Here is a 25046-nt window from a genome sequence, read left to right as displayed (position 1 = left end):
ACAACCCGGGCTCTGCCCGAGGAACAGGGACCCGGCTGCTTTCCCAGCGACCCTGAGACCTCCCTTGGCACAGCACAGGCGGCGAACAATGGCCCCCGGGCTGCCCCGGGGCCGCCCCCTCCTCAGCCGCCCCAAGTCCCTTCAACTTTCCCCCGGGCTCGCAACAAGCGAGCCGCACGGCTCCCTGCCCTCGGAGCCCCCCAGATCCCCACACCCCCCCCCACCCGCGGACCCTCCGCCGCTGTCCCCTTCACACCTCCCCGCAGCCCGCCCACCCGCGGCAGCCCCCCGCCTCTCCCCGCACACGTTCCCTCTGCCCACCCCCGCTCCGCACACGCCCATCGCCGGCCCCTGCCCCTTCCCCGCAGCCAGACCCGCTCGGCGCTGGGCTGAGCCCCGGCTGCTGCCGCCGCCGCCTCCAGCTGCTCTCGGCGGGGCTGCGCTGCCCTCCGCCGAGCAGAAACCCCCTGAACAAAGGCGGGGGAGCAGCGAGGCGGGGCACAGGCACACACCCGGCCCCGCCGAGCCCGGCCGCTCCGTCCGGATGCGGTGAGCCCCCCGCTTCGCCTCCGGGGGGCGGCGGCAGCGCGGGAGGGGGAGAAGCGGAGGAGGAAGCGGCGGCTCCCCGCCACCATGGGCTGCTGCTCGGGTCGCTGCACGCTGATCTTCCTCTGCTCGCTGCAGCTGGTGAGTGCCCGCTCGGCCGCCCCGGGCCACGCTGCGGCTCCGCGGGGGAAGGGGCGGGCAGGGGCGGGCGTGCTCCACACCCCCGCTCCCCATCACCGCGGCCCCGGGAGCTGTCCGCGCCGTCTTGCGAGTGCGAGCGGCCGGCCCGGCTCTGCCCGCTGCTCGCCCGCGAACCCCGGCTCCTAAGTTTGTCCGGACGCGGCGAGGAAGCTCCGTGGTGGGGAAGGGGGCAGGCGGCAGGGAGCGGGGGCTGCCCCAGGGAGCGCCGCCAGCCCCAGGGACAGCGGAGCGCCGGGGCCGGGCAAGGGGCTTCACCACTCTGTCCGAAGTAGAGGATGGAGAGAAGAAAGAGGACGGAGCCGCCGGGTCCCCGGGCCGGGCACTGCTGGGCGCTGCCGACCGCCCACCGCCCGTGTCAGCGCCGTGGGGAGGGGTGCGGGGAACAAACGCTCTCTCCCTGCTCTGTATTATCTTAACCTTTGGAAAAGCGGCGGCTCCGGTGACTTTTCTCGGGATCCCTTCCCTCCGAGCCGGTAATTCCTCAGCGGAGACAGCGGAACGCTGCATCTTCTCCTCTTTGTTTGCTGAACTTGACGTGCTTGTTGGGAAGAGAGGAGTTGTTGAGACAAAACCCCTGCCCAAGGACAAGAGCGATCCTCCCTGGGGCTCGTTAGCCGGGTGTTAGGATGGTGTTCTTCCCTTAGCAGCAGTCCCAGGTCCCAAGGGTGTTCTAAAAGATTTTTCTCTTCCCTAGTGACTCAGAGTCATCATTTTGCCACATGATCTCTCCGAAGATGAGTGCTCTGCCTTGTGTGTGTGTCTGGAAGGAGGAAAACTGGGATGCATTCAACTCTTGGCTTGGGTTTTTCCTGTAATCCTTCTCCCATCTCTCTCTACTTTTCTGTTGGAGCACTTTGAGAACGCTCAGTTTCAGGGGCAGTGCACTTAAACGCAACAGGGACGTTTCACTGGAGCATCCCCAAGCTTTGTGCCCCATTCACAGCCTGTGCAAACTGGTGTGCAGCTCCATTGTTCCCAGGGCCAGCCTGGACCTCAGTCAGACCTCCTTTGGTGGGAGGTAGAAATGCTTCAACGGCACAACCTTGCCAGAAGGCAGGGAAGATGTGTGATTTGTACTTCCACTGTGAGCAGAGCTTTGGTTGTACACTTCTGGCCTTTTTATCTTGGAGCCAGGCTCTGCTGGGTGGTGCCCAATGACAGGACAAGGGGCAGTGGGGGCAAGCTGAGGCATAGGAAGTTCCATGGAAACAGGAGGAAGATTTCACTGTGAGGGTGACGGAGCCCTGGAGCAGGCTGCCCAGGGGCGTTGTGGAGTCTCCCTCTCTGGAGATATCCAAGACCCAGCTGGCTGAGTTCCTGTGTGACCTGCCCTGGGTGATCCTGCTCTGGCAGGGGGGTTGGACTGGATGATCTCTTGAGGTCACTTCCAACCCCTACCATTCTGTAATTCAGTGGTTCTTTTGCATCAGTTTTGCAGGCACTGTCCTACTGGCTGCAGCAGAATCACTCCTGATTTACTCCAGTGCATGTGGGAGGGAAAACAACCTCTTTTTCCTTCAGCCCTATCTCTCTGCCAGTCGTGAAGGTTATAATAACTGTGTTTGCTATTCTCTGGAATTACTTGGAGGCTATAAAAACTGAAGCCAAGTGGGACTAGCCACCATAATCTACAGCAAAATGCATAGAAAGACTTGCAGGGAGAGATTTGTGTTTTATCAAAGACCTCTCAGATGATAGAAAGACTTTCAAAAATGCCTTTAAATCACTTTTCTTTGGTTCCCCCCCCTGCTGTAATTACCTGGTTTATAATAATGCTCCATTGCCAGACCCACATCTCTCATGCCTTGATCAATGGCTGGGGGGAAAAAAGCTTCCAGTTCAGTTTCATATTATCACAGAAAGGGTTTTGTTGGAAGAGAGAAAGGGACCTTAGAGATCATCCAGTTCCAACCCTCCTGCCATGGGCAGGGACACCTTCCACCAGCCCAGGTTGCTCAAGACCTCATCCAGCCTGGCCTTGAACACCTCCAGGCAGGAGGCAGCCATAACCTCCCTGGGCAACCTGTGCCAGTGTCTCCCCACCCTCACTGGAAAGAATTTCTTCCTAATCTCCAGTCTCAATCTGCCCTGTTCCAGCTCAAAGCCATTGCTCCTTGTCCTGTCACTCCAAGCCCTTTGAAAAAGTCCCTCCCCAACTTTCTGTAGGCTCCTTCAGGTACTGGGAGGCTGCTTTAAGGTCTCCCTGGAGCCTTCTCTTCTCCAGGCTGAACAACCCCAGCTCCCTCATCCTGTCCTCACAGCAGAGGGGTTCCATCATGTGTTACTGTGGGTGGTGGCAGTTCAGCAGTGATGTGGGGAGGTCGTCTCTTCCATGCAAAGATTTTCACCTCCTATTAATCTACTCTGTAAAGCTGGAGCTGATTTTGGTTCTGGGTGCTAGAACTGATAGGTGGCAGTTCCTCAGTCACCAGCTGGGTTAATGGTTGGACTCTGTGATCTGAAAGGTCTCTTCCAGCCTAAGCGATGGACTGAAGCAGTTTTCCCCTCCTCTCTCACCAGCAGTTTAATAGATACCTTCCTAAAAGGCATGCCAGCAGGTTTGGGATCATCCACTGCTCCACTTAGCAAGACCAGCAGTTCCTTGACAGCAGTGCCAGCAGCACTGTGACAGGTTTCAGCCTGCCAGGGGCTTTTCTGTCCCATGTGTGACCACTGAACTCTTCATAACCCAGCTGGGGAGCTGTGCCTTTGGTAGGTCTGCAAGAGCCAGTGCTAAGCTGGATTTAATCACTGCTCTCTGATCTCGGGGACATCCAAAGTGCCCAAGACCCTGGTAATAAAGAGGCAGTAAAAGATTTTATTGTGGTCCTTCTACTTTTTACTCCACTTCCTTATCTTGTCTGTCTTCAGCTGCTGCCATGGCTTGCATCTCAGCTCAGCTTGGATGGATTTTATGATGCTGTGGTGATGTGGGACTTGTTCTTACGAGCTGCTGAGTGCCCTCCAGCTCTCAGCAGAGCTGCTGAAAGTCACTGTTTTACATATAGGCTCTGGATGGTGATATGTTCAAGGTAAAGCAGCAGTGAAGCCTTTCCACCTCGAGAATGGCAGAACAGCAGCAAAAGGACAGGAAAAACAAGAAGTCTTCTACTTAGTGCAACAACCAATTGTTTGGCCAGGTGATCCTTTGTGGAAAGCAGCAGCATGAAGTCATGCTGGATACGAGTAGACACAAAAATCCTTCCCAGGTTTGTGCATCCCTACAAAAGAAAGGGAAAAAGAACCCCAAAAAACCCCAATTAAATGCAGATTTTTAAATGCATTGAAAGGAGTTCACAGGATGGCTACATGAGTTTTGGAAACAGGATTCTCTTCTGGGACAGTTGGGGCTGCTCAGCCTGGAGAAGAGAAGGCTTCAGGGACACCTTGGAGCAGCCTTCCAGTACCTGAAGGGGGCTGCAGGGGAGCTGGGGAGCTTCCAGTTGGAGACCTTAGAGCAGCTTTCCAGTACCTGAAGGGGGCTGCAGGGGAGCTGAGGAGCTTCCAGTTGCAGATCTTAGAGCAGCTTTCCAGTACCTGAAGGGGGCTGCAGGGGAGCTGAGGAGCTTCCAGTTGCAGACCTTAGAGCAGCTTTCCAGTACCTGAAGGGGGCTGCAGGGGAGCTGAGGAGCTTCCAGTTGCAGATCTTAGAGCAGCTTTCCAGTACCTGAAGGGGGCTGCAGGAGAGCTGGGGAGCTTCCAGTTAATTCAGGCTGGTTCCCTACTTGATGCTTCTTCATGATCCCTGCATACAGTCACCAGAGTTCCTGGCTTGTGCTGACCACTGTGAGCTCACATTCCCATTTCATGGTCAAGTTCTCTGTTTTCAGGGGGGCTCAGATGTGTGGAGGACACATCTCTGCTTCATTCTGTAGCCTTTGCAAAGTGGTTCAGAGCTGCTAAAATTCCTTATGAAGGCAGAAAGCTCTCTCTGTTTGAGGAGGGATGTGGTAACTCTGGCTTCTCTTTTGGAAGGATTATTTCCAGCTGTTGCTAGATTTGAGTTGATCCTGACAGGATTACATACATAGAATACATACATACATAGAATAAACCAGGTTGGAAGAGACCTTCAAGATCATCGTGTCCAACCCATCAACCAATCCAACACCACCCAAACAACTAACCCACGGCACCAAGCACCCCAGCAAGTCTCCTCCTGAACACCTCCAGTGATGGCAACTCCACCACCTCCCCAGGCAGCCCATTCCAATGTGCAATCACTCTTTCTGTATAGAACTTTTTCCTAACATCCAGCCTGAACCTCCCCTGGTGCAGCCTGAGACTGTGTCCTCTTGTTCTGGTACTGGCTGCCTGGGAGAAGAGACCAACATCCGTCTGTCTACAACCTCCCTTCAGGTAGTTGTAGAGAGTAATAAGGTCACCCCTGAGTCTCCTCTTCTCCAGGCTAAGCAACCCCAGCTCCCTCAGCCTCTCCTCGTAGGGCTTATGTTCCAAACCCCTCACCAACTTTGTTGCTCTTCTCTGGACTCGTTCCAGCAAGTCAACCTCCTTCCTAAACTGAGGGGCCCAGAACTGGACACAGGACTCGAGGTGTGGCCTAACCAGTGCAGTGTACAGGGGCAGAATGACCTCCCTGCTCCTGCTGGCCACACTGTTCCTGATGCAGGCCAGGATGCCATTGGCCCTCTTGGCTGCCTGGGTACACTGCAGGCTCATGTTCAGTCTACCGTCAACCAGCACCCCCAGGTCCCTCTCAGCCTGACTGCTCTCCAGCCACTCTGACCCCAGCCTGTAGCTCTGCATGGGGTTGCTGTGGCCAATGTGCAGAACCCGGCACTTGGATGTGTTCAATCTCATGCCCTTGGACTCTGCCCATCTGCCCAGCCTGTCGAGGTCCCTCTGCAGAGCCTCTTTACCCTCCAGCAGATCAACTCCTGCCCCCAGCTTGGTGTCGTCAGCAAATTTACTGATGATGGACTCGATGCCCTCGTCCAGATCATCAATAAAGATGTTAGCTCTCCTGTAGGATGAGACTTGCAAATACTGTCCTCAACATGAGGAGAAACCTCTTTGGTGTGAGGGTGATGGAGCTCTGGAGCAGGCTGCCCAGAGAGGTTGTGGAGTCTCCTTCTCTGGAGACTTTCAAGACTCATCTGGATGCCTTCCTGTGTGCCCTGCCCCAGGTGATCCTCCTTTGGCAGGGCCATTGGACTGGATGGTCTTTGCAGGTCCCTTCCAGCCTCCCCCATTCTATGCCTGATGAATACCTGCACTTGCACTGACTGCAGGCTCAGCTGGGGATGCCCCCTCCTGTTCTCACCCCTGGACACAGGCCCTTGGAGAAAGCAAAGGCTAGTCTGTTATGGCTGTTGTGGAGAATGGGAAGATGACCAAGTGTACCCCAAGTGACCATCTTCACCCAGGGGAGGGATGATTTCGAGTCAGGGAAGAGTTCTGTTTTCTTTCTGCTGAGAGAGGCACTGTTTGATTTCATTGTGCTGTTGCTTTGTCAATCCATTTGCTCAATTCTTGGCAGCTGGAGTTGGCTAAGAAGTGACAGAACAGTCACTGCAACAGGAAGAAGAACTCCTGATCTCTTGGGAGGAGGCAAACCTTAGATTTAGATTGGATTTTAGGGAAAAAGTCTTTCCTGCAAGAGTGGTCAGGGATTGGAGCAGGCTGCCCAGGGAGGTGCCCCATCCCTGGAGGGGTTCAAGAACCCTGTGGCCATGGCACCTGAGGCCATGGTGGTGTTGGGTTGCTGGTTGGACTGGGTGATCTTGAAGGTCTTTTCCAGCCAGAACAATTCTGTGATTCATTTCTGCCTGCTTCTTCCTGTGAATGACAGATGCACATCTGACAGTGAATCCCAACTAGGGAGGCAGAGTAATTTCCAAAGCAGCTAACCCTCACCCTCTAAAAGCAAAGCAGTAAATTCTGCTGGTGTTGCAGGGCTAGCCTGTGTGACTTTAGAGAACATCAACTACCAGAGGCATGCCAGTCTGACTGTGCCAAGTGCTGAGTACCTCCACGGGCATGGGGACCCTCATCTCCCACTGGGAACAGCGGGAGGTAGGGATGCTTGTGTCAAAGCTGCTCTGGCAGTTGGACTAGATGATCTCCAGAGGTCCCTTCCAACCCCTGCAATTCTGTGATCCTGTGGCCTTCCACCCAGGGACTGCGCCTGAGGCAGCTGTGGCCCTGGCTGGGCTCAGGAGTTGCAGGCACTCTTGGAAGGTGCCATTAGATGAAGTCATCGAACAATTAGGAAGGCTGCAGAAAGAAAGTGAGTCCCCTCTTGTCATCTGAAAACTGTTGTGGTTGAGAATATCCCCACTGGAGACCCTCAGGGGAAGGTTAGCTTCACACACAGTGACTCATTCACCAGCACAGGACTTAGCTCCCTGACACTCCACGGATCCCTGCTTCACACCCAGCAGCGCTGCCCATCTATTATTAATCTCCTCACAGCTTTTGCTGGACTAAAAGTATCTTTGTGTCCATTTTCCTGTGAAATCCTGCCATCCCTTTAAGATGCTTTCAAGGTCTGTTCTGCTCTCATTTTATTAGTTGGGAACAAAGGCTTTTATTTATTTTTTTCCCCCTCCTGAATGTCAGAAGCTAATAGATGCTGATCTCTGGAGAAGCAAGAAAGTACCTCAGGTTTTGAGGGCATTCCATGGCTTAATGATGCCTTTCAGTGTCAGGCAGTTGTTTGGGGGTTCTTTATTAAATCCTTTCATTTTCCCCTATTTGAATTCCTCCCTGTATGCAGCTCACAGGGTTTGCATTGCACATACTGGCTGCATGCAAGGGGAGAAGCTTTCTCCTGTCATCACCCCCAGGTGTTCTCTGGCACATCCAGAATTCAAGCAGCTCTGAAGTCAGAGAATCACAGAATTGGTTTGCTTGGAAAAGACCTCTAAGGTCAAGTCCAACCATCAACCCAGCACCTCCATGGCCATTAGACCACGTCCCCAAGTGCCACGGCCACACATTTCTGGAACACCTCCTGGGATGCCAGGAAGGGGTTGGTCTCTTCTCCCAGGCACCCAGCCCCAGAACAAGAGGACACGGTCTCAAGCTGCACCAGGGGAAGTTTAGGCTGGAGGTGAGGAGAAAGTTCTTCCCAGAGAGAGTTGTTAGCCATTGGGATGTGCTGCCCAGGGAGGTGGTGGAGTCACCATCCCTGGAGGTGTTCAAGAGGGGATTGGATGTGGCACTTGGTGCCATGGTTTAGTAGTCCTGAGGTGTTGGGTGACAGGTTGGACTTGATGAGCTCTGAGGTCTCTTCCAACCTCATTGATTCTATGGTGACTCCACCACCTCCCTGGGCAGCCTGTCCCTGACCACTCCTTCACTTTTTTTCCTCATCCTCACCCTAACCCTCCCCTGGCACAATTTCAGGCCCTTTGCTCCCATCCTAGCACCTGATACTAAGGAGAAGGGAGTTAACACTGTTTGCTTACACAGGTTGGAGGCAGTTGTGTGCTCATTTTGCTTCGAGGTGGCCAGGGGCAAGCCAGTTTGCAGCTGAGGTCCCTTCCAACCTGAGCCATTCTGTGATACTAAGGAATTCCCAGTTCTGACCCTCACCTGGTTTATCAGGCTTCAGACCCCCAGCCCCAAACCACTCCAGGCTTAACATTTACTTGTAGCTGCTCCTCACCCTGTCTCTGAGCACTGCTTGAAGAGCCTGGCCTCATCCTCTTGCCCCCCAGCCTTTAGCTCTTGCTGAGCCCCTCTGGGGCTGCCCTTCTCCAGGCTCAACAGCCCCAGGGCTCACAGAGACGCTCCATAAACTCAACACAATTAACCAAATACACTCCTAATGATTTTGCTGACGACTTTCTGATGCCTTTTGGACCTTCAGCTTTGCTTTCCCTGTTTTTCTTGTGGCACCAATCTGTATTTTCCCAGGAAGGGATCGGTGAGCAAACTGTGGATGCGACACAAGGGGCTAAACAGTAAAAACCACTCTGTACTTCATGTGCCAATCCCCTCATAAATTGTCTGGAATTGTCTGGTGTCTGCAGGGGGGAGAAAAAAAATGACAGGAGGCACCAAAGAAGCTGGCAACTGCAATTGGGGATTTATAGATGCAAATAAAAGCTAAGTAAGTGCTGGGACACTGTGTTGTGTGATAAATGCTGCTGGAGGCTTCCTCTCCTTGCTGCAAAGGGATTAATTTATAAGTGTATATATATATATATATGAAGGAAAAAAATAAAGGACCTTTTTTGTGGGGTGTGTTTGAGCTCATGAACAATTTGTCCTGCACCTCTTATTCCTTGATGTTTTCTTTAGGACTTGCAAGCTTTTGATTTTTCAGAGGTGTTGCAGCTTCTTCTCTCCTGTGCGTGGCTCATTTCCTCCTGCCTGCTGTTAAACGGCAGGTGGAAGGTCAGGCTCTCAGGTTGCAGCAGCAGCAGCAGCAGCAGCAGCAAGGGGCTGTGCTTCAGGCAGTGCTGGGGGGAGCTGCTGGCTGGGAGTCTGATTTAGTTTGCTTTCATCCATCCCCATGAAATAACTCCTGCCAGCTGTGTGCTCAACCCAGCCTCCCCTGCTCCCATAAACCTGCGACTTGGCTGTTTGCTCTCCCCTGAACAACGAACCTGGGTGAACTCTTGCTCAGAAGGTGTGCTCTAAACGTGGCAGGAGCATCTTCTCAGGGGTCAGCTGGCTCTAGGTGCTGTCCCTGCTGACAGATGGAGAAGGTATCTCTGCAGCTGTTGTCCTTCTTGGGACAGCACCAGTAGTGATATGCCTCATAGAATCATACAACTGTCAGGGCTGGAAGGGACCTTGAGGTTCATCCAGTTCCAACCCCCCTGCCGTGGGCAGGGACACCTCACACCACAGCAGGTTGCCCAGAGGCACGCCCAGCCTGGCTGCAAACACCTCCAGGGATGGTATGGTGCTGGTGTGAGATGTGCTGGCAGCAGCACATCCCCTCTCCCCTTCAAATCCACCCTGACCAAACCTTCTGCTTTTGCTGGGACAAACCTGAGCCACCCAGGGGCTGCAGGCCAGTAGCAGCTTGGAGTCAGGTAGGGCAGCTGCTTATAGCCCTGCTGTTGTCAGTCACATAACCACAGAATTGGTTTAGTTGGAAAGGACCTCAAAGACTGAGTCCAGCTGTTGCCCTGACACCAGCATGGCCAGTCAGCCAGATCCCAAAGGAACACCTCCAGGCATGGTGGAGTTCTGTAGTAACACCACCATAAACATGGCTCAGTTAGAATGGTGCTAGAGAGTCCTTGTGGAGCTGCTGGATCGAAAAGCACCAGAGAACAGGCTACAAATAGAGTATTTCAGTGCTTTGTACGTCATGGAACACCTCTCTGCACCATCTCTCTGACTTGGCAGTGTTGGCTTGCTGACTGGAGTCTGATCCTGAAGTCCTTTTCCAAGCTTTGTGGCTGGATCCTGCACATTGGTCAACTGGAAAGCGTGGAAATTCAGAGTCTTTATGGCCTGTAGGCTGGCTGGCCAAGCTTCAGGCTCTGCAGCAGCTGTCAGGACTGCTGGATTCACAGCTTGCTGGAGTTGGAAGTGCTTTGGGGTGAGCATCCCTCCAGGCATCGCCTGAAACCACAGAAGTACTGGTTCCTAGTCAAGAAGATGCCCCAATAAGATGGCAATGAATGAGAACTGTTGGCTTTTCTGAGGCTATTGTGTGTTTACATGCCCTGAATCTTCTGTGCTCCACCAATTACAGCTTTTTATTGCTTCCTATCAGCTTTGTATGACTTAGGCAGAAAGCAGTTGATGATGCATGAGAGAAAATGGTATCTGCTAGGCTGGTTTTTCCCCTCTCTTGGTGTGAACATGCTGCATATGGATGTCTGCAGTGTCCTGTTTTATGCATTTTTACTATCAGTGCAGAGGAGTGGAACAAATGTGAGCAAGAACAGATTCCATTTGCTATTCCACTGCCATTATCCTGTTAGTACTTTATTACCTACTGAAAACCTAGCTTGAAGTAATGGTGTGGTGCTGCTTAAGAGCAAAGATGTGATTAATGGCAAGGTTTTGATCTTTCTTCTGTTGTAATGGGGGGGTTGGAGTGGTGGTGGTGGTGGGGGGATGTGGACTTAAAGCAGAAGTTATATCATTTGCCTTACTCACTGGGAGTTTAATGTGAGCAGTGTGGAAGATGCCTGCTGTTTGCAGCAGAGCTGATGACATTGCTCATTAGCCAGCTTCCCTTCCAGTGGATGGAGGTAATTCTGCACGTGGAGAGCCCAGTTTTGACATCCAGGCATCGTTCAGGATCATCACAGAGTCACTAGGGTTGGAAAAGAGCTTTAGGATCATCACAGAGTCACTAGGGTTGGAAAAGAGCTTTAGGATCATCAAGTCCAACAATTACCTAGCTCTACCAGGGCCACTGCTGCACCATATCCCTGAGCACCTTGCCTAAATGTGTGATTGAGCATCTCTTGTGGATGCATTTCAGGCTCTTGGATGTCTGGAAACCACTCACAGAGGTTGTTCCAGGTGTCAGAGCTACATGATGGACCAGATGGAACAAAATAGATGGAACAAATGGAACAAAACTAGAAGTGGGGAGATTCAGATTGGATGTGAGGAAGAAATTCTTCCCCATGAGGGTGGTGAGAGCCTGGCACAGGTTGCCCAGGGAGGTGGTGGAAGCCTCCTGCCTGGAGGTGTTTGCAGCCAGGCTGGAGGTGGCTGTGAGCAACCTGCTGTGGTGTGAGGTGTCCCTGCCCATGGCAGGGGGGTTGGAACTGGATGAGCCTTGAGGTCCCTTCCAGCCCTGACAATTCTCTGATCTCTCTATGATTCTGTGATTGAGCTGCCTCAATGTGGCTTAATTCCTGCAGTTTATCTGATGATTTCCACTGATGCAGACCAAGGTTTATTGATCATTGTGCTGCTCTGAGGGAGTCATTACTGACTTTCCTGCAAGGTGCCTGTAACCTTTTGAGAACTGACCTCCAGTTAGATGAATTGCCACCTTTTTGATGTCTGAAGAGCCATGAGAGGATTAGAGGTGACAGGGACATGGTGCTTCTTTAATGAACAGCTTTGCTTGGAGCTGAAGTGCATGGGGATGTGCTTTTAATTATGCAAGGTAAACTTCAAAAATGCAGAAGTGAAAAAGGAAGGAGGGAACCTGAAGAAGCTACTGATGACCCAAAAGCAAAACCAAAACCAGAGCATGTGAAGGAGAAAAGAAGGGTTGGGGTCCCATACTACAAGAAGGACATTGAGGTGCTGAAAAGCACCCAGAGAAGAGGCACTTCCCACCTGCCCAGGTTGCTCAAGGTCTCATCCAGCCTGGCCTTGAACCCCACATTGGAATGTGCTGCCCAGGGAGGTGGTGTAGTGACCAGCACTGGAGATGTTTAAGAGGAGACTGGCTGAGGCACTTGGTGCCATGGTTTAGTTGATCAGATGGTGCTGGGTGAGAGGTTGGAATTGATGATCTCAAAGGTCTTTTCCAACCTGGTAAATTCTATCCTATTCCTATTCCTATTCCTATTCCTATTCCTATTCCTATTCCTATTCCTATTCCTATTCTAATTCTATTCTGTTCTATTCCATGGTGCCATGGGTTAGTTGTTTAGGTGGGTTGGACTGGTTGAGGGGTTGGACACGATGATCTTGAAGGTCTCTTCCAACCCAGTCTATTCTATTCTATTCTATTCTATTCTATTCTATTCTATTCTATCCATTCCACTCCATTCTATTCCATTCCATTCCACCTCCAGGGAGGGGACATCCACAAGCTCCCTGGGCAACCTGTTCCAGTCCCTCCCCACCCTCACTGTAGAGAATTTCTTCCTAATCTCCAGTCTGAATCTGCCCTCTTCCAGCTGAGCTTCTGTTGAACTATAGATCCTGAGAGAGAGCCACACTTTGGCAGCATTAAACACCACACAATCCCTGCAGCAAGAGGCTCACCTGGGTATTTTCATACAGAGTGAGCCCCTGAAATGTATTCCTTCCAGATGCTTTATTCTTTAATTTATGTTTTTTGGGTACAGAATACATTACAAAGACAAAAAAGCCCCAGGAGGAGGGGGCTGAGCTGGCTGGCAATGAGACCTGCACAAGCAGGCTGTATTTCAAGGCTCTGGTGATAACCTGAGCAAATTAGAAGGCAAAAGATCTACTCACATTAGCAAGTGTGTCCAGTTTTATTGTGCTGAGGCAGAGGTAATTCAGCACTTTTGCACATTTCATTTTAATTGTCACAGAATTAGTCATCAAAGGGCTGCAGTGGCTTCCAAAGGAAATGGTAAATCAACAACTGGGGAGGGGGCTGGGGGGGAAGGCATTTGAATACATTTCCCCAACAAATACTCATCACTTTTATTATGAAGCTGTAGCCTGGGGCATCCTGAAAATATGGCTACATGCAAATGAATCCCAGGATCCCAGCATGGCAGGGGTTGGAAAGGACCTCTGGAGATCATCCTGTACAACCCCTCTGCTAAAGCAGGGCACCCACAGCAGCTTGCCCAGCAGCACAATGGCCAGGGGGGGTTGGAAGCTCTCCAGAGAAGGAGACTCCACAACCTCTCTGGGCAGCCTGCTCCAGGGCTCCAGCACCCTCACAACAAAGTTTCTCCTCCTGTTCAGGTGGAACCTCCTGGGTTCCAGTTTGTGGTCATTGTCCCTTGTCCTGTCCCTGGGCACCACTGACAAGAGTCTGGCCCCAGCCTCTTGCTCCCCCATCCTTTATCTCTTGCTGAGCATTGCTCAGATGCCCTCTGGGGCTGCTCTTCTCCAGGCTCAACAGCCCCAGGGCTCTCAGCCTTTCCTCATCTCTCCCATCCCCTGATAATGTTGGCTTTGGGTTGGCTTTGGGCTCTTTGCTGTTACCAGAGGGCTGGATCCAGCGACCCATCAAGTCCCTTTTGGCTTCCTGTGCTGCTGCTTTAAATGCTGAGAGTGTTTTAACCCCAAAGTGAAGACAAAGCATTTGTGAATCCTTGTGGTCTTTAATACAGTGTTTTCCCAAGCAGTATTTTGAATGGATAACCTGCAGAGAGTGGGGGAACAGGAACACTTCTGATGCTTTCCTCATTCTTCCTTAACTCAGTCTTCCTGGAGAGAACTATCAAGTGATAATATTCAACTGATTCATTACTTTCCCTTCCCTTCCTGCTCATTCTTCACCCTCTTGCCTGGTAGAAAAATGCACATCCAGCTTTCAGGCTGCTTTGGAGGAGACTCTGCAGCTTGTACTTGAGAGACAGCAAGCTTCAGGGAGTGATCCATAAAAAACAAGAGGAGCATCCAGCTTTGGAATAATAGATGGAATGTTGCAGGCTGCTGCTGTTGCCTGGAGCTCAGTGTCTGTCTGTCTGTATTGATTGAACTCCTTTTGCATTCTGCCTCTGTTGCAATCCTGCAATTCTGAGGGAGAGAATATTCTAATCAAATTATTAGATATCTTTTTTAAGGGATTAATCATCTTTTTTTAAAGGGATCAATCAATTTCTTTGGAAGGGAATCATTTAACAATGCACAGATTGGTGTGGTTCCCTGGGACTGTGAGACTCCCAGCAAGCAAAGCACAGGGTGGTCTCTGTCACACAGCCCTGCTCAGACAGACTATCACACGGTGACTCAGAAGGTGACTCCTAAACAACAGAGACCAAACGAGCCCTAAGGGGTGGGTTAAGGAGATAGATTGCATTTGTGGCTGAGAAGGGCATTGAATCACAGCTCACAGGATGTGAGGAGTTGGAAGGGACCTCCAGAGGTCATTGAGTCCAACCCCCCCTGCCAGAGCAGGAGCACAGAGTCCACCACAGGTCACACAGGAATGCATCCAGATAGGGCTTGAAAGTCTCCAGAGAAGGAGACTCCACAACCTCCCTGGGCAGCCTGCTCCAGGGCTCTGTGAGCCTCACAGTGAAGAAGTTCCTCCTCGTGTTGAGGTGGAACCTCCTGTGCTGGAGTTTATATCCATTACCCTTTGTCCTATCCCAGGGTGCAAGTGTGATGCAAACAATGAAGGGAGAGAAAGAAACAAGCTGTGATTACAAACAAAAGAGGGAGAGAAACAAACAGGCTGTGATTACAAACAAGAGGAAGCAAAAGCATAACCCTCCCAGCTGGAAGGGAGGAGGGCACCAAAAGGGGTGAGAGGGGCACCGTGAGAAGAGGAAGTTATCATAGTATCAGTCAGGGTTGGAAGGGACCACAAGGATCATCTAGTTCCAAGCCCCCTGCCCTGGGCAGGGACAAGTTTGCAGCTCTGAGATCAGAGCAATCAGAAGAGAAGGTGAGGAAGAGGCTTTCCAGGATTATGGTTTTGCAAACCACCTCTCCCTTTTTGTTCAGAGGTGGAGAGGCTAAAAATGGGAAGTGGCATGGTGGAGTTGTTGGGGTTGGAAAAGTCCTCTAAGATCACTGAGTCCCACCAGCAACCCAACACCACCATGGCCATGAAACCAAGTGCCAAAGAGCCAGGGCAGCCTTCTGTAAGCTGAGTTGGAATCCTCTTTTCTTACTAAACACAGAGGCTCTGCTCTCAGTACCCAGAGCAGTCTGAGTGCCAGCAAGGAGCTGTCACTTGGAAGCAGTTGTATGAGGCAGAGATGTGCCTGGCTCTAAGCAGTCACCAATGCCACCTGCAGCTCTGGTGAGGCATTTTTCTGAGTTAGTCTGGCCAAATACAAGTAAAAGCCACAGACCTTCCTCCTAGGTCCAGACTGAAGGCAAATCACCAACCCCACCTCATTAGCCTTTCACCAGCAGTGCACAGCTTGCTTCCCCTGACACTGGACACAGCTGATGGCCGTTTACCACTGAGTTTCCCGGACCAGCAGCCTGCCAGGACCCCCAGGCTCATTATCCTGAGGAGCTGCAGCTGGGGGGCTCAGCCTCAGACACCCAGAACCTTCCCTGAGCTGAGCTCATTATCCTGAGGGGTTGCAGCTGGGGGGCTCAGCCTCAGACACCCAGAACCTTCTCTGAGCTGAGCCCTGTGGGCTTTGCTGAGCACTGTCTCCTGGATAGTCTGCAGCCAGGCCAGTGAGCTGAGGCACTTTTCTTCTTGTTCTTCTGTTTGGAGCTTCTGCATTTCAGCACCAAGGTAGGAACTCCTCTGTGAGAGCAGCAAAGCCTTGCCAAGTGTGGGGCTTGGGCTTAGCAGGGAAAGAGAGGGCTCACTTGTTCTGGTAACTCATCTGACTGCCTTGTGTTTAGGGTGCAGCAAAGAGAGTTGCACAAACGAGCTGTTTGTTACCTTTTAGTAATGTCTCTGGGATCCCATGGTGCTGTGTTACTGTCCAGGTACTACCCTGTGATCCAGCATCTTGTGCAAGGAGCAGCTCAGCTGCAGGGTTTTAGGGGTAAGCTCTGATCAGCGTAGTTTCACTGAGGAAATCTGCACTAACTTGAGTTCTATCAGCTGGGCAGCCTGTGGAGTTTCTAGAGGACCTTCTGTGTGTTTGTGGCCTTTATCCATGTGCCACAGGGAGATCCTGGTTCTAGCTTGCACTTCAGGTGAGGCTCAGGTCACTGACTCATCACATTTATGGGTCACAGAATCAACCAGGTTGGAAGAGAGTCGATGTGCAGCATCCTGTCTGAACCAAGCACACTTGCTGCTTGCTAAAGAAATAATACTGTGCCAGGGGAGTCTGAGGAGGCTTCAAAAGCCAGCAGGCAGGTGGTCAGGCAGAGCAGGTTGTGAGCCCTCCCGCAGTGTGTGTTCAGCGAGCACCAGAAGCTTTGCAGGGGAGCGGCAGGACGTGCAGCAGTGCCCTGCCGGTGAAGGTGCTGCTGGCTGCAGCGCAGCTCTGCCGGCTGTGGCTGGGGGTATTGGGCAGTGCCTGTGTCCTGAGCTGGCCCACAGGCACTGCAGCAGGAGCTAATTCCTCTTCTGCAGGCTGAGCTATCCTGCAAACAAATTGGAGCAGACGGTGGAAAAGGTTTCGTGTGGAAATATTTATTTGCAGGCAAGGGGGGTGTGGAAATACCGATCCCTGGACAGCCTCTCCCTGCCGTCTCCCCACGGAGGGTGCAGCAGGCAGTTCCTTGCTGTGCTGCCCTCGGTCAGAGGCAGTGCTCCGTGTGGCTCTGCAGCACGGCGCTAACGATCTCGTCACAAGCTGCATCTGACACCGGGGGCAGCTGGCTCTGCGCCGGCAAGGGTTTTGCTCCTCTTGCTGAGTGAGTTGTAGCAGTAACTCGGCTGAAATCGAGCAGGTAGCAGCCTGCAGGAAATGAGCTATCGGCTCAGAGCCTGGGGTCCCCGAATCCGCCACTTGCAAAACAATTAACTTAACAAAGACTTTTCCTACCGGTTCCATCCTGGATGTGGTAGCTGCTCGTCGCCTGTCCCTTCATGCCGGTTTATTCCAGTCTCCTGCTCGCCAGCTGCACCCCCGAGCCTGCATTCGCTGGAAGAGTTACATGGCATTGAATGCAGGTAGCTGGGGAAGAGCCAGTGGACAAACCTCTTACTAGCCTAATGCAATCTGTGGACTCACAGCATGAGTTTTAGCACATCCAAGTGCCAGGCTCTACACATTGGCCACAGCAACCCCATGCAGTGCCACAGGCTGGGGTCAGAGTGGCTGAGAGCAGCCAGGCAGAGAGGGACCTGGGGGTACTGACTGACAGCAGCTGAACATGAGCCTGCAGTGTGCCCAGGCAGCCAAGAAGGCCAAGAGCATCCTGGCCTGGATCAGGAACAGTGTGGCCAGCAGGAGCAGGGAGGTCATTGTGCCCTGTACTCAGCACTGGTTAGGGCACACCTTGAGTCCTGTGTCCAGTTCTGGGCCCCTCAGTTTAAGAAAGATGTTGAGCTGCTGGAAGGTGTCCAGAGAAGGGCAACAAAGCTGGGGAGGGGTCTGGAGCACAGCCCTGGGAGGAGAGGCTGAGGGAGCTGGGGTTGCTTAGCCTGGAGAAGAGGAGGCTCAGGGGAGACCTTCTTGCTCTCTACAACTCCCTGAAGGGAGGTTGTAGCCAGGAGGGGGTTGGGCTCTTCTCCCAGGCAAGCAGCACTAGAACAAGAGGACACAGTCTCAAGCTGTGCCAGGGGAAGTTTAGGCTGGATATTAGGAAGAAATTCTTCATGGAGAGATTTGCCATTGGAATGTGCTGCCCAGGGAGGAGGTGGAGTCCCCATCCCTGGAGGTGTTTAGGAGGAGATTGATGGGGTGCTTGGTGCCATGGTTTAGTTGATGAGATGGTGTTGAGTGATAGGTTGGACTGGATGATCTTGAAGGTCTCTTCCAACCTGGTTTATTCTATTCTAAGCTCAATGTTGTCTTCCATGGGATTCTCAAAGCCTGTGACAGGAGGTGCTGCTCAGTGGCTGCTGAACCTTCTACAGTCCTGGTCTGTTTGCTTCATGGACCCATGGCTTCAGACACTGTTTTGTTTCTACAGAAGCTTAGCTGTTTAAAATGGTCACAAACAAGCAGCAAATCTCCTTGGGAGCAGGAGGAGTTTTACAGTGACTCTATTAGCAGTGTCAGCTTAGCTCTTGTTGCTCTGAGCAAGGCAGCCATGCAGTCAGGCTCTGCTGCTGAGGACCAGCATAGCAGGCAGTCAGTAAGGTCCACTTGAGAGGTGGTAGGACCTCTCCTGAGTGTGAGCTGTCCATGCAACACCGATGCTCTTCCTTCACAACTGAGCTTTTCATTCTCTCTGTGTGTTCAGGGGAGTGGTTGAATCATCCTCCCTAGAGGGATTCACAAGATGGGTAGCTGTGGTGCTTAGTTTAGTTTAGTCTCTGCTTTAAAGCCATCACCCTTTGTCCTGTCCACCCCACAGCTTAGAATCATAGAATTGTCAGGGCTGGAAGGGCCCTCAAGGCTCAGCCAGCTCCAACCCCCTGCCATGGGCAGGGACACCTCACACTGCAGCAGGTTGCTCACAGCCACATCCAGCCTGGCTGCAAACACCTCCAGGGCTGAGGCTTCCACCACCTCCCTGGGCAACCTGTGCCAGGCTCTCACCACCCTCATGGGGAGGAACTTCTTCCTCCCATCCAATCTGAATCTCCCCATGTCTAGTTTTGCTCCATTCTTGTGGAACAGCCTTTCCTGATGAGCCTGAGCAGAAGGCTGAGCCCAAGGTGACCTCTAAGCTCAGCCAAAGCACAGCCCATCCTCCCATCTTCCTATCTTGCTGAACTTTCAGAAGTTGCAGTTCTGAAGCCTGTTGTTGGGACTAATTAATATGCTGCCTTATTTTTCCCTTCTGGATGCTCCAAAGGCCTGGAGCTGGTAGCTTGATAATTAGCCCATGGCTTGCATCTAGACACCAACTGGAGATGATTAGAAAAGCTGAGGAGCCATGCAGGTCAAGTGTGCACCATAATTTCAGCTGTTTAATGCTTTTTAATGGCAGCTGATAAGGTGCAAAGTGCTTTGTAATTGGGATGGAGAGAGGGCTGGGGTCTGTTGGGGCTTTTTTTCCCTCCATTAACTCTGTAGGCACAAATAGATTTATAATGTTCTTCTACTTCAGTGGAAAGAAACTGAAAGCCCTCATCTGCTGCTACAAGGATTTACTGACTTCTGCTGACAGCAACATCTCCTCCTGCCCAGGTGTGTCATGCTGTTGAGGAAGGAGTTGTCTTGTCCTGCTTTGTGCTGGGGTGGAAAAGAAAGGTGGTTTTGAGCCTTGCTGAATGGCTGTGCAGGAAGCTCAGCTTGTTAGCTTTCAGGGGCTTGAGTGGAGCTGCCTTCATCTGCTGCTGCCTGCCTTCTATGCCAGCTTCACTGGCTGCCAAGAGGCAGGCAGCCCTGTCAAGAAGAGCTTTGATGTGATGTCCTGTCCAATAGGAGCGAGAGGATGGACATGTTCTGAAGGAATGAGAGCAACAGGAACTTTGAAACCTATCAAGAAACATTTCAGAACAATTTGTGCTCTCTGCTCCAGACTTGGCTCTTTCAAGTTCTGGGCATTCATTCCTTGCTTTTCCCCCTCCTCCTCTTTGATGAAGCTCTGAGCCAGCACGGTGCCTTTGTGGCTAAGAAAGCAAATGGTCCCCTGGGGAGCATTAAGAAGAGTGTGGCCAGCAGGTCAAGGGAGGTTTTCTTCCCCTTCTACTCTGCCCTAGTGAGGCCACATCTGGAGTGCTGGGTCCAGTTCTCAAGACAGGGAACTACTGGAGAGAGTCCAGTGGAGGCTCCAAAGATGCTGAGGGGTCTGGAGCATGTCTGTGAGGAGCAAAGGTTGAGAGCCATGGGGCTGAGAGCCTGGAGAAGAGCAGCCCCAGAGGGGATCTGAGCAATGCTCAGCAAGAGATAAAGGGCTGGGGGACAAGAGGACACCCAGTGGCAGGGTAAAAGGTGCAAACTGGAACCCAGGAGGTTCCATCTGAACAGGAGGAGAAAATTCTTTGGTGTGAGGGTGCTGGAGGCCTGGAGCAGGCTGCCCAGAGAGGCTGTGGAGTCTCCTACTCTGGGGAGCTTCCAACCCCCCCTGGCCATTGTGCTGCTGGGCAAGCTGCTGTGGGTGCCCTGCTTTAGCAGAGGGTTGGACTGGATGATCTCCAGAGATCCTTTCCACCCTCACCCTGCTGGGATTCTGTAAGTCCCCTCTGTTTGGTGCTGTGTGGATTTTGTAGGTGGCTTGGGGCTGTGAAGGAGTCACTGTGACCCCCGGGGGGGCAGCTCTGACAGGTTGTTTTCCACCACTGCTGCCTCTCTCCTCCCTGCACGTACCAACTGAAGATGCTTTTCCTGTCTAAACAGAAAGAAACATCCCTGGAGTCAGGCATCCCTGGTGCATCCAGCCATGTGTTTAACCAGCTTCTCTCTTGCTGCTTTTCAGCCCAAGTGAGGCAGCAGAAAGCGTCCAGTGATGTAGCTCATGTGGAGCTGGTGCCTGCAGGGTGGGTGTCTCGCCATCCTCCTCAGGTTGAGAGGGGATTGTGTTGCCTTTCTGCCCTGCACACCTCTTCCTCTCACCTGGGCACACCCTCCTCGCCTAAGCCCAGGGCTGAGCACAGAAATGGGTTGGTGACCCCGAGATATGCTGTGCTTTATTCCCACAGGGTGAGGGCATTAAAACAAATTAGAGCATTACTTAATGTGGTGTAAAATTGTTACCATATGAGCAGTCAATTAACAAGATAAAATTTGCAGTTGTGCCTTAAAGGTGAAATCTGGGAGCTCTTCCTGACAAAAAGGAAAAGGACATTAAAATGGGAGGGGGAAGAAAAAAATCCTTCCTGGTCCTCAAATGATTATCAGAGTTTACAGACAAATAACCATGACAAGAACATTTTATTACAGCTGCCTTCAAGATCTTTCCCCTCCTTACAGCTTTATCAAGGCTTAATTGGGTGCCCATCCCTATGCAGAGCTGATAAAGCTTATGCAGGGAAGGCAGCTCCAAGGAAGGCAAACCCAGAGGAGAGCACCATGCCTGGGTGCAAAGCTTACCTCCCTTCTTTGGTCACCAGAAATGGTCTCCTTTTCCTTGTGCTGTATGCCCAGAGAGGTGGTGGAGAGATTCCAGATCCGCCTGGAGGTTCTCCTCCCCTTCTACGCTGCCCTAGTATTGTGTGCTGTTCTGGACCCCCCAGTTCAAGAGGGACAGGGAAGTACTAGAGAGTGCTGAAGGGACTGGAACTGTCTGTCTGATGAGGAGAGGCTGAGACCTGGGGCTGGTGAGCCTGGAGAAGAGCAGCCTGAGAGGAGATCTTAATCTGCACAAATATCTGAAGCTTGGGCATCAAGAAGGAAGGGGCCAGGCTCTTGCCACCGGTGCCCTGTGATAGGATGAGAGGCAGCAGGCACAAACTGGAACCCAGAAGGTTTCATCTGAACAGGAGGAGAAACTTCTTTGGTGGGAGGGTGCTGGAGCCCTGGAGCAGGCTGTGCAGAGAGCTTGTGGAGTCTCCTCTGGAGACTGATTGCAGAATCCAGCTCCTCAATCCAGTTTCCATCTGCCATGGAGTCCAGTCTGGGACTTGCCCAGTGCCTGCCCCAGCAGCAGTGGTGCCAGTGGTGCCCTCACTGCTATCAGGGGTTGGGTTCCACATTGGTTTGTGTCTCTGTGTCTCTGTTCCATGGCATTGTTCTTCTTTCCACCCCAGCTGGGTTAGTTTCTTTCCCACCCCATCAGTCTCTCTCCCTTCTTCCCTCTGGGAAGGCAGAGGGGTTCCTGGAGAGCCTCTGGCACTCCTCTAGTGGCCAGCCTACCCTTGCCCATGGACAAGCTGCTTCTGCCCAAGCCTCAGTGAAGGGAGAGGGTGAAGGTGTAGTGCTAGCAGCATGTGTGTGGTTGCAGGGATAACTGCAAAGAATCTGCTCCAAAACTGGACAGATTTCTCCTGGTATTGATGAGAATTGTCCCAGTACCTGGCACTGTGCCTTCCCTCTTGAGAGGGAGGCTGCAAATTAAAACTGCACCTCCCAGACTGACAAGCAAAGTGCATCCTGATCCTGAGACTCGCCACCAGTAGTGTGTGGCTGCTGTGCCACAGGCAATCAACAGGATCTGCCTGTGGAGGGGAAGGATCTGGAGCATGAGGCACATTTCTTTAGTTCATCTGTGGTGTTTTGAACCTCTCCCCTGCTGTGGCAGCGATGGGTGCAGCGCTGCCTGCCCCTAAGCCCATTTGCAGCTGTTATTGGAGGTGCTTTGTGGAATGCCTGGGCTGATGCAGCGTGCTGCTCCTCACAGGTGTCTCTGAAGGCTTTGATTGAGTGAGTTGTCATATCAGCAACCTCAGGAAGTCAATTTGTTACGCTGATATTCCTGTAAAACACACAGGGGCTGAGCCAGGAGCTGCTGCCTTCCGAGAGCTCTGTGAGCAGCCCTGCCTGATAAACGAGAGGGAATTGCATTCAGGAAGTGCTGGAGCTTGGATTTCCTTCCACTCTGCCTTGAGCTGAAGGCAGGGTTGTATGAACTCCCACCACAAACTGCACGGCTTGGGGGCTGAGAGAATGGAAAGCAAAGAGGCAGAGGAGGATTTGTCTGATCATGATCAGCTGTGCACCTTTTGCTCCTGTGCAGAGGGCATAAGGCTGAAGCCTCAAGACAACTGCCCCAGGAATATTAGGAGCAATTAGAATGTCCACAATCATCAGTAGAAACAGCAGTGCCAAGAGAAACATACCTTAATTTTTTGGTGGTCCTGATGCTGTGAGACTCCTACCCAGCTCTGCTTTGGGATGCAAAGATGATTGCACTGGGGAAACCTTTTGCCTTTCCAGCAAGCACAAGCTGCAAGAGAGCTGGGGAGGGGCTTCTTACAAGGGCTTGGAGTGAGAGGATGAGAGGGAATGGATTGAAGCTTGAGGAGGGCAGATTGGGACTGGAGATTAGGAAGAAAGTCTTTCCAGTGAGGGTGGGGAGACAGTGGCACAGGTTGCCCAGGGAGGCTGTGGATGCTCCCTCCCTGCTTCAGGGCCAGGCTGGATGAGGCCTTGAGTGACCTGGGCTGGTGGGAGGTTGGAACTGGATGATCTTTAAGGTTCCTTCCAGCCTAAACCATTCCCTGAATCTCTGCCAGGTGTTTAGCAGCAGTGATGTGGGGAGGCAGCCAGACCTTCCCTCTTCTTGCTTTCATTTCTGAATGGCTTTGGGAAGAATTCTGCTTGCTTGAACAAGATGAAGTTGACTGTTTCTGAAGTGTGTTGAAGGTATCTTCTCTGAGTGAGAGGCAAACAAAGATGTTCTCAGAGGGTGTTGAGCAAATGTAGACAGCTTGCTAATGTAGGCAGGCAGAATCCATTCCCTGTCAATGAAGCTAAGCCAGTCTGTGCCAGCTGAATTCCTGGTGTCAACATATTTGGTGTGTTTATCTCCATTTTCTCTTGATCATAGAAGGAATCAAATCATCAAGCCTGCATTTTTGATGCCACACAGGAGGGCCCAGCCCAGCTTTTCTCAGTGCATTTGTACCTTCCCTGCTGATTGCCCAAAGATCTTTGCAAGGCAAAGCAGTTTTGCCCTTCTGCAGCCATTCAGCCCAGGAGGATTTACAGCAAGGCTGCCAGGTGGGAATTAGAGGTTTTCTTTCTGTAAAGAATCAAGCAAACACCATTACCTCAGCACCAGATCATCAAACAGCTGCCATGGAGAAGGTACCCTGGGCTCTTACTGTCTTGTGTCACTGCACTTTAATGACCCAAAATGGTTTGTTTGCCTATAAAGCCACTCAGCATCTCCTCGTTGCTTTTCAGCTCTGCTGAATGAAATCATGGGCCATGTGGAGAGCTCATCTCTATTTGGAGCTCATCTCTGTTGACCAGGTAGCTGTCCCCAGGCAGCTGCTGTTCGTGAAACTGCAGTGAGATAAACGGGACCTGGGCTCAGAAGCCGCAGCCCCGGGGGTGCGGTGTGAGAGGTTTGTTGGCAGGATGTGCTGCTGCCTGGGTGGGCAGGTTGGCAGGAATCTGCAAGGGAATTGCCCTGGTTCCTTGGGCCAGCTACCCAGGCACCTGCACTGAAGAGGAAGTCTTCCTTAGGGATCATCCTTTAGATTGGAAACAGATCCAAAACCACTCGTGTGACAGAATGGTTGCTGGAGAGGCAGGAACAGAGCTGCTCCAGGGCAGCAAAGTCAGAGATGAATCACTTCAGTTGTGCCCAAGCCAGGGAGGGCAGTGAAGCTTTTGATTGAGCTTTCCCTGTGGAATTGCTGTTGAGTGAAGGTGCCTGAGCACAGCCAGGAGCTCATTTTCAGTGTCTTCTGGCTGTGCAGCGTTTGGAGGAGCTCAGAGGACACCACAGCTCCTTACACCGCAGGCTGTCCTTGGCATCCCTCACCTGCAGAGCCACAGTCCTCAAACAGCAATGGCAACAGGGCTGCAGGAGCTGTAGGTTCCTTCATTGCATGCAGGGTGGGATTCTAATTAGCACTCAGATCAGTCCCTGTGCTCTCACCCTTGGCATCATGAAGGGCTTGCTTACAAAGTGTATTTTCAGGGCAGTGCTAAGCTGGGGGTTGTCAATACAGCCCTGGAGGCTTGAATCCCTGCTTTGCATTTGCAGCCTTTGTTGCACAGTGCATTGGTTAGCAGCTTGTGAGGAAGTGGTGCTGTAGGATGAACCCTTTGGAGGCAGATACCATCCTTGAGAATCACCTCTCCCACAGTTTTAGACACAAGGGGAGAGCCTTCCAAAAGATGAGATGAAATTAATTAGCTCCAGCTCCGTAGCACTGCTCCCATCTCACTGAGCTGACAGCTGGAGTGAGAGGCAAGCTCAGGCTCCAAAGTGCTGTTAACATCATTCTGCACCTCTGGAAAGAGTCTCAAGGGTCAAAGAATATCTGCTGTCAAAGGAGGGTGGAAAAACCCACCCCAACAGGCAGAGCTTGCTGCTTTCTGAGAGGCCCTAAAGCCTTTTTGCACTTGGACCCA

General features: G+C 52.1%; 1 protein-coding gene across 2 annotated transcripts in view; it reads left to right on the top strand.

The window, feature by feature from the left end:
* The first annotated feature begins 411 nt into the window (after positions 1-411).
* The window catches only part of NKAIN3 (sodium/potassium transporting ATPase interacting 3), a 154900-nt gene continuing 130265 nt past the window's right edge, over positions 412-25046 (top strand). For both annotated transcript variants that reach the window (XM_054180192.1, XM_054180190.1), the window contains exon 1: positions 412-687. In XM_054180192.1, coding sequence (XP_054036167.1) covers positions 634-687 — 54 coding nt within the window. In that variant the 5' untranslated portion in view covers positions 412-633. The remainder of the gene's footprint in view (positions 688-25046) is intronic.

This window comes from Dryobates pubescens, chromosome 3, assembly GCF_014839835.1.
Source record: "Dryobates pubescens isolate bDryPub1 chromosome 3, bDryPub1.pri, whole genome shotgun sequence".
Classification (NCBI taxonomy): Eukaryota; Metazoa; Chordata; class Aves; order Piciformes; family Picidae; genus Dryobates; species Dryobates pubescens.
Note: the sequence above shows the minus strand (reverse complement) of the source record. Positions and strands in the feature narration are given on the sequence as shown.